The sequence below is a fragment of the Choristoneura fumiferana genome, chromosome 21, assembly GCF_025370935.1.
Source record: "Choristoneura fumiferana chromosome 21, NRCan_CFum_1, whole genome shotgun sequence".
NCBI classification, from domain to species: domain Eukaryota; kingdom Metazoa; phylum Arthropoda; class Insecta; order Lepidoptera; family Tortricidae; genus Choristoneura; species Choristoneura fumiferana.
The window spans coordinates 13,909,298-13,923,193 of NC_133492.1; the positions used below are offsets into that span (position 1 = coordinate 13,909,298).

Genomic DNA, 13,896 nt, shown 5'->3' on the forward strand with positions numbered 1-13,896 from the left:
CGTGTCATATAATAAAAAAAAAATTAAACCTCTAGGTGTTATCAGTTTTTTTTTATCAGCGTTCCAAATTTGAAACGACCAAATTGGTCAAAATTCGCGGCCTTACCCATATAATCGGTCTCCGTTTGTCAATGTCAGTCAACCGTCCGTTCCGTGTGTATCGTTCGTTTGTACACTCTTTGGTTTGTACTGCTGTCCATGGATGAGTGTGTATACTGGTAACTGCTGTCTGCTGCAAAGATTATAGTATATAATAGGGAGTCATACTTATACTCTTTGTAGGGAGTGCTGTACGCTACGCACAAAAAGCACTGCATTTAAAATAATTACATTCAACACCATCACAATGACTTCGAAAAGTGAAATCATTCAGTATGTCCCGTTTATGTCTTTCGTTCATCCTTCTTTCTGGCACACACTTACCGAGGTGAAATTGGAAGTCGACAAACTAAACGAAACTGTAAAACAAATTAATGGGCGGTTTACTTACCGAGAAGACATCGGGACAGTCTTCGAAGTCGACGGGACTTCATTTAACAAGTTTGTATTTATTTTCGTTATTTGTGTATCTGCATTAAAAATAATGAGCATAAATAAAAAAACAATATTCTTTTCTATTGTATTAGGTCACCTGACTTGGAACAATTGTACCAAAATGTTACGGGAACAATAATGAACAAGAATACTATTGAAGAGTTCAAGAATACAGATAAGGCTGCTTTGCTGAACAGTGTTGGTGAAGCAATGTGGACGAATATAAAGACAAAAATATGGATTACAAAACCCAGTGTGTTGTCAAATTTTATAGTAATATCCTTTGCTGTAAGTTATTTTTTGTTATTAAAGTTTAAACAAGTTATCTCTTTGTTTGTACTCTGCTAATCTATGGCCTTACAATTAAGATACTTCTGGTGGCTGAGACTAGAACAAAACACCAGTTTCTAACAGAAATGTTGAGTAAATTTTAGAACATTCTCTTGCAGGATTTAAAAAAGTTTCACTACTACTACTGGTTTGCCTATCCTGCACCGAGCCAGCCCACAGTGTACCTCAAAGAGCCAAGCAGTAGTATAACAACGCACTTCAATAACAAGCAACTAGAAAACCTTGCACAAGCTTACAAAAGCTTTGATTTGTTGCAGAAAAATTTCTTCATCATACTCAAAGAAAATGATGATATAGCATTGAGAACTTTGGCTGAAGTATTAGATCCAAAGTTACCTGTACAAAATGAATTGTGTGTTGATTTATCAAATGCTTACTTTGTGTTTGCGGATCCTAGTAATACTTCAAATCCAGGGTGGCCCATGAGGCTTTTCCTGGCAGCTCTACTGGAGCACTGTCCATTCTTAACCAAGAATGATATCAAAGTTATAGGATTGCGCTGTCATGTCAATGGCGCTGTTGATAGAAGTCTGGTGTTCACTGTGACTGCACCTGAAGTAAGATATTGCTTAAAATTTATTGTAATTTAGAGAATTTCCATAAATTACATGCTTTTTTATAATTTATTTCATTTCATGGTTTTTTTATTAATGAATGAATGAATGGTATTTTAATTCCTTACAACTTGCAAAAAAATTACAGGCAGCTTAGGTAAATACATACTAATTAATTTGTATGAATTAATTTGCATCAATAATATAACTTTACTTCTTACTTAAGGACAACAATTAATTGAAGTGCTTCATATTTGTTTAGTATGCCAGAAATGGGTGAATGGCAGTATAATAGAAATGTATTTACAAACTATTTTTGATTTTTAGAATGTCCAAGCAACGGAGAGTGCTGGCTGGGTGGGGTGGGAGAGAAATGATCGCGGAAATTTCGGCCCCAAGCTAGCCAACATGTCTGCCTCCATGGACCCTATTAAGTAAGAAAAACAGTGTGTGTTATTTAACTTATTCATTCCATACCCATACTCAATTTTTTTTAACCTGTAATGGTATGCCACTGTCGGTCAAAGGCTTTCCTCCTGGACTTCCAATGCACCCTGTATGTCTAGCTAGCCAGTCATTCAAGAACATGGTTACTCTCTTTTGGACATACAGTTGAGGGAATTGAATCGCATACCAGGGTCGGACCTTTGTGCTAGTATGTCATGTTCATCCCATACATTTGCCAAAGAAATCAGGGAAATTGATTATGAAAAGGTTCCACCCTGGTATATCATTCAGTTTCCTAAAGTGTACATGCAACATTGGCATAGTGAAATGTAAAATTATTAATTGTTAGTGTTTGCAAAGACATTGTTAAAGGATTGACCATGTGACCAGCAGACAGTGAGGTCAATAGGTAAAGTAAAAAACTTGATAACGGTGGGCATCAAGCTCTCACGGCGCCATGTTTGTTCCTGATTCCCTAAGCAAAGTAATTTCAAATACTTCTGATATAGGTAAACCGCTATAAGCGCGGCCTGCAGAAACTTTTCACAATAAACGTCCCAGTGGCTTCCTTGATGAACACAATGATTGCTTAATGAGACAAGGTTGTACTTCAGGTCGTGCTTACGGCGGTTTACCTATAATTCTTGTTATAAATCAAACTTTTTATCATCAGGTTAGCAGAAGAGTCTTCAGACTTGAACATAAAACTGATGAAATGGCGTCTGGTGCCCGATATAGACGTGGAGGTGATGAAAACCACCAGGTGCCTGCTTCTAGGAGCTGGCACTCTAGGCTGTCACGTGGCAAGGGACTTACTGGTCATTATACATTTGTTTATACGTTTTTGATTTATCTTAAAAAGTCAAGTAGGTACATAACCTAGTAAACAATCCATTTCATGTTGCTTTGCAAAAATGAAGCGCTATGCATAGTTGTGTAACATTCTTTCTTATGATTCATTATGTATGCATTGTTGATAGTCATTGGTGTACTTATCTTTTTTAACCCCCGATGCAAAAAGAGGGGTGTTATATGTTTGACCGCTATGTGTCTCTGTATGTCTGTGTGTGTCTGTCTGACTGTGGCACCGTAGCTCTTAAACAGGTGAACTGATTTGAATGCGTTTTTTTTATTTGAAAGCAGGGTTTCTAGCGATGGTTCTTAGACAATATCTGTTCAGCCGTTTTTAAGATATTAAACTTTAAAATGACATTGTTAGGGTTTTGTAACTTTTTGTGGGTTGGGTTATCTTTTGATACAGTACAATGAAAGTGAGAAAGCAGGTACACAGAGAAAAAATTACAAAATTACAAGTTACAACTTACAACTTTAGACCGATATCTTCCAGGCAACCTTTGTATTGGCAGATATAACGTCCAATCCTTTTCTTTCAATAATAAATAATGTCTTTATAACGGCGTAATGCCAGGAAACACCATCTAAGGAAAATCATTATGACATTGTCACATGAGAGTAGGTTTACTCTCAAGCTGTTATAAGTAATAAGGTGCATGTTCGAGAGGCTTTATAATACACTTCATTATATTATGTAGATGGCTTGTCAAAACTATTGTGTTTTAACTTTAATCAACTCAATCGTCTGAATAAATGTTATTACATTTATAGCATGGCGCTTGTGAATTTTAATTTGTTTTTAATTATTTGTTATGTCATTTAATCTTGCACTGCCCAAACCTAAGTTGACTTAACTGTTAAGCCTAGTCTAATTGCAAGTTGCAATACATTGCGAGGCCACAAAGCTTACGAGATTGAAGTGATCAATTGAGGGCCGCAGTGTAATGCAACTTGCTGTTTCAAGTTTCTTAAAGAGTATTCACATCACTAGGGACATAGACAAGTAGGTGTCAATGTCAGCTGACCACACAAACACAAACAAATGTTTGTTTACAAGATTGTTAGATTCTATTGAAAAGCCTTTTACTTTTCCCCAGGCGTGGGGCTTCCGCCACATAACATTCGTGGACAATGGCAAGGTGTCGTACTCGAACCCGACGCGGCAGGTGTTGTACACGCACGCTGACTGCGCAGAAGGCCGGCCCAAAGCGCAAGCTGCGGCTGACAACCTCAGGCTGATACTGCCCACTGTTGTAAGTACCTCAGTCTAATACTGCCCACTGTTGTAAGTACTTCAGTCTGATACTGCCCACTGTTGTAAGTACTTACCTCAGTCTGATACGCCCACTGTTGTAAGTACCTCAGTCTGATACGGCCCACTGTTGTAAGTACATACCTCAGTCTGATACTGCCCAATGTTGTAAGTACCTCAATCTGATATTGCCCTCTGTTGCAAGTACCTCTGTCTGATCCGGCCACTGTTGTAAGTACCTAAGCCTGATACTGACCACTGTTGTAAGTATCGCAGTCTGACGCGCCCACTGTTGTAAGTACCTCAGTCTGATACTGCCCACTGTTATAAGTACCTCAGTCTGATACTGCCCACTGTTGTAAGTAACTCAGTCTGATACTACCCACTGTTGTAAGTACCTCAAATTGATACTGCCCTGTTCTTTTTATATATTTTTTTTTATTCAACTAGATGGCAAACGAGCAAGTGGGTCTCCTGATGTTAAGAGATTACCACCGCCCATAAACTTCTGAAACACCAGGGGTATTGCAGATGCGTTGCCAACCTAGAGGCCTAAGATGGGATACCTCAAGTGCCAGTAATTTCACCGGCTCTAACTCTCCACTCACTGTTCTCTTACTGTTGCAAGTACCTCAGTCTGATGGTGTGTCCTTGTGTAAGTATTACAGACTGATACTGCTTGCTATTTACATATCAGATTTTGATCCAAGTCTGTCCAGCTGTTTTGGCGTGAAAGAGTAAAACAAACAAACTTTCGCATTTAAAAGTCAGAATAAAATGTGGAGTGAAACGAATTATCTGTAAAAAAATTTTTGCTTAGACATTAGTGAACTCCGTTCTTTATTTGGCAGAAAAGCGAAGGCTTTGCCCTGCACATCCCGATGCCGGGTCATCCTGTGGGCGAGTCCCTGCGGCCCGAAGCGGAGGCCGGCGTCGCGCGGCTCAGGGAACTGATCGCGTCGCATGACGCCGTGTTCTTGCTGCTCGACACGCGGGAAGCAAGATGGCTGCCGACGCTCATCGCTGCTCATTATGGAAAGGTATGCCGTGGAAAATTTAGTCAAGCCATGTGAAGGGTCCACGGAAAGAACGTGTCTAGTCACCTAAGCAACTTTTTGAGTTATAGCGGTTTGAAAGTCATCACGAACAATTACTATGGTTACCATTTATTTTAAAAGATAAAAAAATAGATTTTATATTGTTTTCAGATTATTTAATTCAGTGGTAAGTCATAGTACTTTGTGAGCTCTACATTTTGAGATTAAAATCTAAATTTAAAAAAAAGGTGACTAGGCATTTTCTTTCCGTGGACCCTAATGTAGTAATGTTGACGAGTAGGCACTGTGTTCGAAATAGGACTAGACTGTGGACCATATAAGAATGTAGACAAGATAGACAGGGCTCGGTCTAGCTATTTAGGAAGATAATTTTCGCCGCTCTTTATTATACACTAACTGTGGTGGCTACCTCATGGCGAGGTTGAAAAACAGGAATAAGTCAATTTTGCCGCCCTTAATTTTTTGCCGTTTAGGGCATTTGCCCTGCTTGCCCTCTTTAGATCGGGCCCTGAAAAATAGATAGGAAATTACGATAAGTATAGGAATATTGGCGAATCAGAACAGTGAATCATATGACATCATTCTGCATGGACAAGTTGAGAAAGTGACGAAATCGGACTGTGGACGTAAAAAACCTGGGGGGCTACTACGAAATTGGAAAATCGAAGTTCATATCGTACCGTCCCACCTGGTACTCCACGCCTGATAAATGCTCTTTCACACTAGATTTGAAGACGGCCAGATTGTAGCGATCAGATAACACAGACGCAGGCAGGGCGCTTTGTGAGAATTTTATTGATGCTGACAACCTAAGGGCGAAGACTTCATCTGCCTCTTGTCGACCTAATCATGTTTATGTAATTTGTTTCCAGATAGTAATAAACGCAGCGTTAGGCTTCGATAGCTACCTGGTGATGCGGCACGGGGCGCCCTCAGCCGCCGCCGCCCCGAACGCCCCAGCGACCGCGAACGCGTATCTGCCCGGCGCTGCACTCGGCTGCTACTTCTGCAATGACGTCACTGCGCCGGGAAATGTAAAGCCGCATTCACATTTATCTGTCGTGTTGTGTCGTGACGCATCAAACGGTATCGGTTTCATACATTTTATATGGTTGCGTTCACATTTATCTGATGCAGTGTGTTATTGTGATGGCTTATGTTGTGTCGCATCACAACACAAGCTATAGAGAGAGGCAGAGACAGAGCACCACAACACAACACGACAGATAAATGTGAATGCGGCTTAAGTCTAATTTCACCTTTTTCCCACTACGTCATCCGTGGATACTTAGCGCAATTAGGATTGTGAAAGAAAAAGTACTCATGCTGTGTATTATTTTTTGGTATAGAAAAGTGAATACGCATGTTGAGGACCAGTCACCAGGGTGAAGTGGTAAACTGTCAAGAATGTGATGTTCTGGAACTGTACTGTTGACAGTACAGACCAGACCTACAGTACAGACATGACCTTGAGGTCATATGTCAGATTGCCGGTCCGAATCGAATTAACGAGTACCTAAATTGTAAAGATTTCATAAACTCACAGAATAAAGTTCAACTTGGATCGTCTACCTACGTCCTAGTTTTCAAAGTCAAATGAATTTCATTGCTTATTTCTTATCCATCCCAGCCTATATACGTCCCACTGCTGGGCACAGGCCTCTCAGAATAAGGGGCTATTTCTTATGTGATAAATTAATTAAGTTATGTATACTAAAATTCAATAACTACAGAAAACGTTTTAAAAAGCATTTATCTCGAAATGGTTTTCGATTTACTATACTTTGTAAAAAAAAATAGACAACTCCAATTAGTGAATATAATGCAAGAGGTATTAATTTTTGGACGTATGATTGTTTGTTACAGTCGTTAAAAGACCGGACTTTGGACCAGCAGTGCACGGTGACGAGACCGGGGGTGGCGGCCATCGCTGGCGCCCTAGCCGTCGAGATCCTAGTGGGCTTATTGCAACATCCCTTGAGGTGCCTACCAGTTTATTTACACGTGTTTGAGGAAGTGGGGGGTTAGGTACCTTTAGTTGAATCTATATATGTACAAGGCGTATTTTTATAGGCACAGGCGACGCCTGTTTCATTAACGCACGTTTACGGCGCAACACATTCCGAAAAAGCTAGTGCATCTTTTTAAAAATGCTGTGTGCATGATGCACGGGTTGTTAAATATAATACAGTTCAACTCAGAAGCTGAACCCCTTTTTAATTCGTCACAAGTTCGTCTAAGTTGAAATATTTCACTGTCCCCGTACCTACTGTTTATCACTGCAACAAAGTACTAGGAGGTTAAGCTGGTTATGAGCTTGACTGTAAGTGTACATGCAGGTTGTCCCTAAAATCGACATCAAAGCTGAAGCCGAGTTTAGACTTGCAAGAAAAATCGAGGAAGTTGCATTACATTGTGGCGCTCGATTGGCCATTACAAACTCATTGGCTTTACGGCCTCGCAAGTAATGCAACTAACTTGCACGGTTTTTCTTGCAAGTCTAAACTCGGATTAAGAGAGGATTTTACTATGGTGCATGTTTTTCCCAACTCCCCGAAAGAGGGTGTTGTGCTGTGGCTATTCTCTGTGTAGCATTGAAGAACATCATTTAGCATTTTTTGTTATTTATAATAAGACCTAAAGTATTATTTAAAAAACCATGAGGCTGACAAGACAAGCCTCAAAAAAAAAAGAGAAAAAAAAATAATTAAATAAATGATTGATTATTTAGTTATTTTAAAGCAGCTCATAACAAAGGCTATCGGAACAGAATTCGTAATTTTTTAGGGTTCCAGAGCCAAAATGGCAAAAATGGAACCCTTATAGTTTCGCCATGTCTGTCTGTCTGTCTGTCCGTCGGTCCGCGGCTTTGCTCAGGGACTATCAATGCTAGAAAGCTGTAATTTTGCACGGATATATATGTAAACTATGCCGACAAAATGGTACAATAAAAAATTCAAAAACAATTTCTTTTAGGGTACCTCCCATAGACGTTAAGTGGGGGTGATTTTTTTTTCTCATCCAACCCTATAATGTGGGGTATTGTTGAATTGGTCTTTTAAAATCATTAGGGGTTTGCTAAGACGATTTTTCGATTCAGTGTTTTTTTTGCGAAATATTCAACTTTAAAGTGCAAATTTTCATTAAAATCGAGCGTCCCCCCCCCTCTAAAATCTAAACCACTGGGTGGAAAAATTTGAAAAAATTCAGGATGGTAGTAAGTATATCAAACTTTCAAGGAAAACTTAAGCAGCCTAAGGTATAAAATATACCAAACTTGGAAGATTTCGTATAAAACTTAATTTTTTCGTAATGGCTACGGAACCCTATTTTGGGCGTGTCCGACACGCTCTTGGCCGGTTTTTTCATGCAGAAATAGGCTTGCGTTGGACAACAAAAAAAATTCATAATTTAATATATTGACAGTTTTATACAAGTTTATCTCGAAATCATTTCTAATGTGGCTTTGGTCACCTTTGGTTTTATAGGACTGCCTATTTACCATAGTAAAAGAGGACAAGTAGGTCCACTCCGACGCTTTAGGAGACTTAACTGCCTACTCCGGCGCGGACGCTTAGGGTTGTCGACGTCTATTTAAGATTAATTAATTACCTACCGGCAAATAATTTTGGTACGAAATTTAACTTAAAATTGTCTAATGTATGTGTCTAGAGAAACCAGGTAGATTCTATGCCGTTATATTATTATTATTTTACTAAATTAAAAATGTTATTTATAAATTCGCCGGAACAGTGATGGCGACTGCATGTATACATACTACTCATGTTTACCTACACATAATAGGGCCAATCAACTTTTTTACCAATTTACTTTATTGTAAATAATATAGCTATATCATGTAGGTATCTATTATTTTTTATGTGTCCTTCCACGAAACTATTACAGTACACTTATATACACTAACTAGCGTTTGCCCGCGGCTTCGCACGCGTTAATCATAAGATACAGCAGTTGAATAGAAATTCCGGGATTTTATCAAATTCTCGTGGGAATTCCCTAAAATTACATCGTGGTTTTCATTGACGTTTAATTAAAACACCCATGCCAAATTTCATGACAACTCTAACCCAGCGGTTGTTATTTCGTGATTTTATCCCTATCCCGTGGGAATATCGGGATAAAAAGTATCCTATGTTTTTATCCAGGTTATAAACTAACTTTTTGCCAAATTTCATCCAAATCCGTCCAGCCGTTTCAGCGTGAAGAAGTAACAAACATACTCACTCACTCACTCACACAAACTTTCACATTTATAACATTAGTAGGATTTACAACTATTCCTAATACAAAAAATACGTAAGTACGAGTACGCGAACGTTACTTTTGTTCGTAGTGAGCCTACTTGTTCTCTTTTACTATGCTATTTACAATACATATTTAGTATTAATTACTTTATTACTTCTGTCCTATTACAGAATACACGCCCCAGCACTATGCAATCTGTCTGAGGACACCCAAAACATCCCCGCTGACCTCCAAGGTGTTTTGGGGCCCATCCCACATTCCATCCGTGGTTTCTTGCACTCTTACCAGAGCGTTGCTCCGACCTGTGCCAAATTCAAGCAATGCATTGCATGCTCCGACACTGTCATAGACAAATATCGAAAAGAAGGAGTAGAGTTTGTGTTCAAGGTGCTCAACAGTGGCAGCTACTTGGAGGAAGTTACTGGCCTTTCCGAGTTGCAACTTACGGCGGAAATGACTGATGTGAGTTTATTTGTGGTTGTTTAAAGTATTTAGGCAATGTTGTGTTGGGATAAGAGCGTAGCGAGGTAAGGGTAGGGGGGACAGCTGCCCCCTCTAAGGAATGAAGCTGGTAGGAATGCTCACGAACCTCGGCTCGCGTAGCCTAAACCTTAGATATATTCTTGGGTTTTATCGGCCGTCACATGTGGCACGGGTTTCAAAATAAGTAGGGCAGATGACGCTGCCTGATACTTTTTATGAGGTGTCATAATATTACCTCTTAGATTCGTTTTAAACCATTCTGGCTTAGGGATGACAGCTCCATATATTTTGACACTTTTTAACCCAGGGGTTAACACTTGAACTCAGAATAGCCATTTCTATTTCTTTAATGGATTGACGCCACTAAAATGGTTTCTTTATTGTTTTCAGATCCTCACTTTTTCGGATGAAGACGACGATGAAGACTAACGCAACAAGTGCTTTTAAAAATAACCTCAAGTTTTCGAATATTTTTAATACACGTGAGGGCATTTATTTATTCGTTATTGTTAATGTAGCTTTATGTGAAGCTTTAAGAATACAGTATATCTGTTGCAATGTGATAATCGTTTGCTGGCTCACTATAAAATATACGTTTTATATCATACCTCTACATATTATAATGTATAATAAAATAAATATACATGTTAAAGCATCTAAAACTTTTATTTTACTAATACATTATATTACAAAGATCACATCCTTACTTGCTTTAAATAGTAAATGCGATTTTAACTTTAAAAAATGACACTTCTTGCCACTGAAGTATTGAAATTTGGTATGGATATTTAGTTTCTATAAGTAGTTAACTATGCAAGTCAATAAATAGTAGTCAGCAAAAACACTTGTATACAAAATGATTCCACTAAGTCAACCTCTAGGTATATGCGGACCCGATCACAATGCATATAGGTATAACGACATTTTTAGCAACTTATGTTGGGATACACGATTTTAAAATCAAGTAAAATTTAGTGTACAATTGTGTTTACTATTTAAAACAACTGAGAAGCCCCTTCAAGCTCACATTAACTTAAGGTTTCATGGACAATTGTATAGCGACTGGTTTCGCTTTCTTCGGGTGGTATATTTCCTTGACTGGCTTCGGTGGTTTGATCTTGCGTCCGTGGCGGCCATCTTTGCGGTGCCAGAGCCCCGAGCGAGGGCGGTTGCCGAGCCAGCGGTTACGTTGGGGCGACCCGATAGGGGTGCTGCCGTGCTCTATGTTTGACAGGCGACCTTTGAACAGAATTAAAAGGTTTTAAAATATAGTTGAAGAAGGGAATATAGGTACAGCCATCAGCACCATTATCTGATATAACAAAGCGTGTATTAATATCTGATACATATGAGTCTATTTCTAGGGCCCGTTGGACATGACCTACAGTCTTGAAAAAGAATTTTATTCATTTATTATTAATTGGTTAGCCACCTTACAGACCGGCAAATATACAGGGTAGCCTATTTAGAAGGGTCAGTATGGGTAACTCAGAAACTATAAAACATGAAGATCTGGTTTGCACTTTCTTTTCACTTAGTATAGTCATCATCATCATCATTTTCCAGCCTATATACGTCCCACTGCTGGCACAGGCCTCCTCTCAGAATGAGAGGGCTTGGGACATAGTTCCCACGCGGGCCCAGTGCGGATTGGAACCTACCACACACCATTGAATTGCTTTGCATGTGCAGGTTTAGGTAAATTTCAAATGTAATTCCGCACATGAATTCGAAAAACTCAGAGGTGTGAGCCGGGTTTGAACCCACAATCCTCTGCTTGAGAGACCATAAGTCAAACCAGTCAACCACCATGGCTATAGCGGCTGAGTATAGTACGTACAAAGCATTAAATACACCAACAACGGCCATGCAGTGTTGGTCGAAGCTGAACAATCTCTTGGACGGCATCTGGACAACGATACGGTCGTCTTGCTTCCTCAGTATCGTGCCGTACGTACCGGCCGCGTGGATATAGAGACCGCCTTTACCTGCCGTCACATAAAAAACGATGCAAAACTAACTAATAGAAAAATTAAGTATAAATAACAAGAACTTTGATATTTATTATTTAGCGCGCCATCCATCTTCAAAGTATCGCTCGAGAAAGAGACGGCGCTCTAAAACTGCGCGCTTAGTCGCATAGTGTGTATGGGGCCTTATGTGTCTTGCAAGAACAAAATAAGCAGCAATTGGAATAAAAGATCATAATTTATTTTGGGTCATGTAGTATTTAATAGTAGATTGTACAACGAGAGTATAAACGAGCCTACTCTATTTCTACATTATCAATTTCAAATCAGTTTTTTGCATTGCACTCTTTTTAAAGGAACACATTTGTTATTACATTTATTTATTATAGGTTTATTTTTTTTTCCTACTTGTATTTTCACCACAGACTAGATAATTTAAACATACCAGGTTCTTTCTCAACGCAGTGCACAAATGTGCCAGTAGGCAGTGCTCCTAGCACATAGGCATCACCTTCATTTGCACGAACTGGAACACAAGGATACTTATTTCATCCTGTTCAAGAATTCATCAATGTTACTGCAAAAAATAGCAAATTTGAGATTTCGTGGCTGGATAAACACAAAGATATTTTAATTGTAACACTCTCCTAAACATTGTGCATTGTCATTGGCACTGCAGTATCATGACATGTAACATTTTATTATTGTACACTTCATACTGGGGAGCTGAATGTGAAACCCTGTTGGGCCAATCAACTTTTTTACCGACACTAATCTGCCTGCGTCATTTTTCAAACAATTGCAGATTTTTGTAAGTAAACTTTTTTTTTCTGTAATTTAGTAGATGGTGTACATGAATACATGCCATCCTACGTAAGTTTAAGCTATTAAACCGTGAAATATCTTGTTGGAAGTACGATTTTTTGGTAACGCCAGACAATTTTGGTAACTCAGGAGACGCCCAGTGTCGGTAAAATAGTTGATTGGCTTGTTATCTGTATTAACCTATCACTCATCACTCATTGTAGTTTTTGAGTAAAATGCCTTGACATACAGACAGATGGACAGGATGACACTATAAAATTGAACCAGCAGTTGTAGCCTATATAGTTGAACCGGGTCCATATTGACTCGCATAAAATCGATCCTCCGATTTTTTTTCCTGCTACCGATTTGTAGCCAGAATCATCACTCTTCCGAATTTTTAACTTCATAATTTTATTTGTCATAAATTTGTACTACTACCAACTGAGGTCATAATGGTAATTTTATCAGAATATCGTAATTCATAACGTTGTCACTAAGATTATGTTTGTACTAATAATGCTGGTTTTCATATTTCTTTCATTCATAATCATCAAATTCAATTAAACTTGTTAATCATAATTTAAACATCAATACAGTTTTTTTACATTTATTTTACGTTAATGCGATGTTGGAACTGGAGTGAAAGTTTTTATATATTATTATCAATATGGAGGAGACATAAACGAATATAAAATAGTCCCATATGATGATATTGATGAGATTATTTTCTTAAATTGTGATTATCCTACTTTACTAGTGGCAGTTTGGTCCTGTAGTGGTTGCAGTTCTAACCTAACCTAACCTATATTAATGGCAGTAGTTTGGTTAGTAGGGGTTGCAGTTCTCACCTAACCTAACCCACTTTACTGGTAGCAGTATGGTTTTGAGGGAGTTGCAGTTTTAAACTTAACCTAACCTACATTTCTGACATCTAAAAAACTTATAAGACGATTGAGGGTAAAATTCATATAAAATTGATTTGCTGACAAATTGTTTTTTCTTTGTTACTTACATTTATTGTGGTTAAATAATGTCTGCAGTAATATAACATCTAACAGATGGTGATTGCTTCGCCCATTGATAGTGTTGTCATCAAAATACTTATTTTATCACATTTTTTTTTTACTAAACGAAAGCAATGCTGTATGACAGTGAAGTTTATAGCTACAAATAAGTCTGCTTTAAAAATATATGATAATGAAGTTTTAGATGATTCCGCTCGTTGATTCGTTGGTGTACACACGTGCCGGTGCATATCTCTAAGAATAGTGATCTCGGTTCATACCTGGTAGTTTTTACTAATATTGGTGTTGGTTTAT

At 38.5% G+C, this 13,896-nt stretch overlaps 2 protein-coding genes across 2 annotated transcripts; one reads left to right on the forward strand and one right to left on the reverse strand.

Annotated features, from left to right (window-relative positions):
• Nucleotides 1–171: 171 nt before the first annotated feature.
• On the forward strand, nt 172–10,426 carry LOC141439501 (ubiquitin-like modifier-activating enzyme ATG7). The gene is made up of 11 exons (XM_074103784.1): nt 172–540; nt 627–822; nt 984–1,442; nt 1,767–1,873; nt 2,560–2,704; nt 3,839–3,994; nt 4,845–5,033; nt 5,924–6,085; nt 6,918–7,033; nt 9,488–9,779; nt 10,191–10,426. The coding sequence occupies exons 1-11, from the start codon at nt 347–349 to the stop codon at nt 10,227–10,229; spliced, it is 2,055 nt and encodes a 684-aa protein (XP_073959885.1). The 5' UTR covers nt 172–346; the 3' UTR covers nt 10,230–10,426.
• Nucleotides 10,427–10,447: 21 nt separating this feature from the next.
• LOC141439502 (large ribosomal subunit protein uL2m-like) lies at nt 10,448–12,510 on the reverse strand. Its single transcript, XM_074103785.1, has 3 exons — nt 12,216–12,510; nt 11,657–11,788; nt 10,448–11,039 (listed from the first exon to the last, which is right to left on the reverse strand). The coding sequence occupies exons 2-3, from the start codon at nt 11,706–11,708 to the stop codon at nt 10,834–10,836; spliced, it is 258 nt and encodes an 85-aa protein (XP_073959886.1). The 5' UTR covers nt 11,709–11,788; nt 12,216–12,510; the 3' UTR covers nt 10,448–10,833.
• Between the last annotated feature and the right edge of the window lie 1,386 nt (nt 12,511–13,896).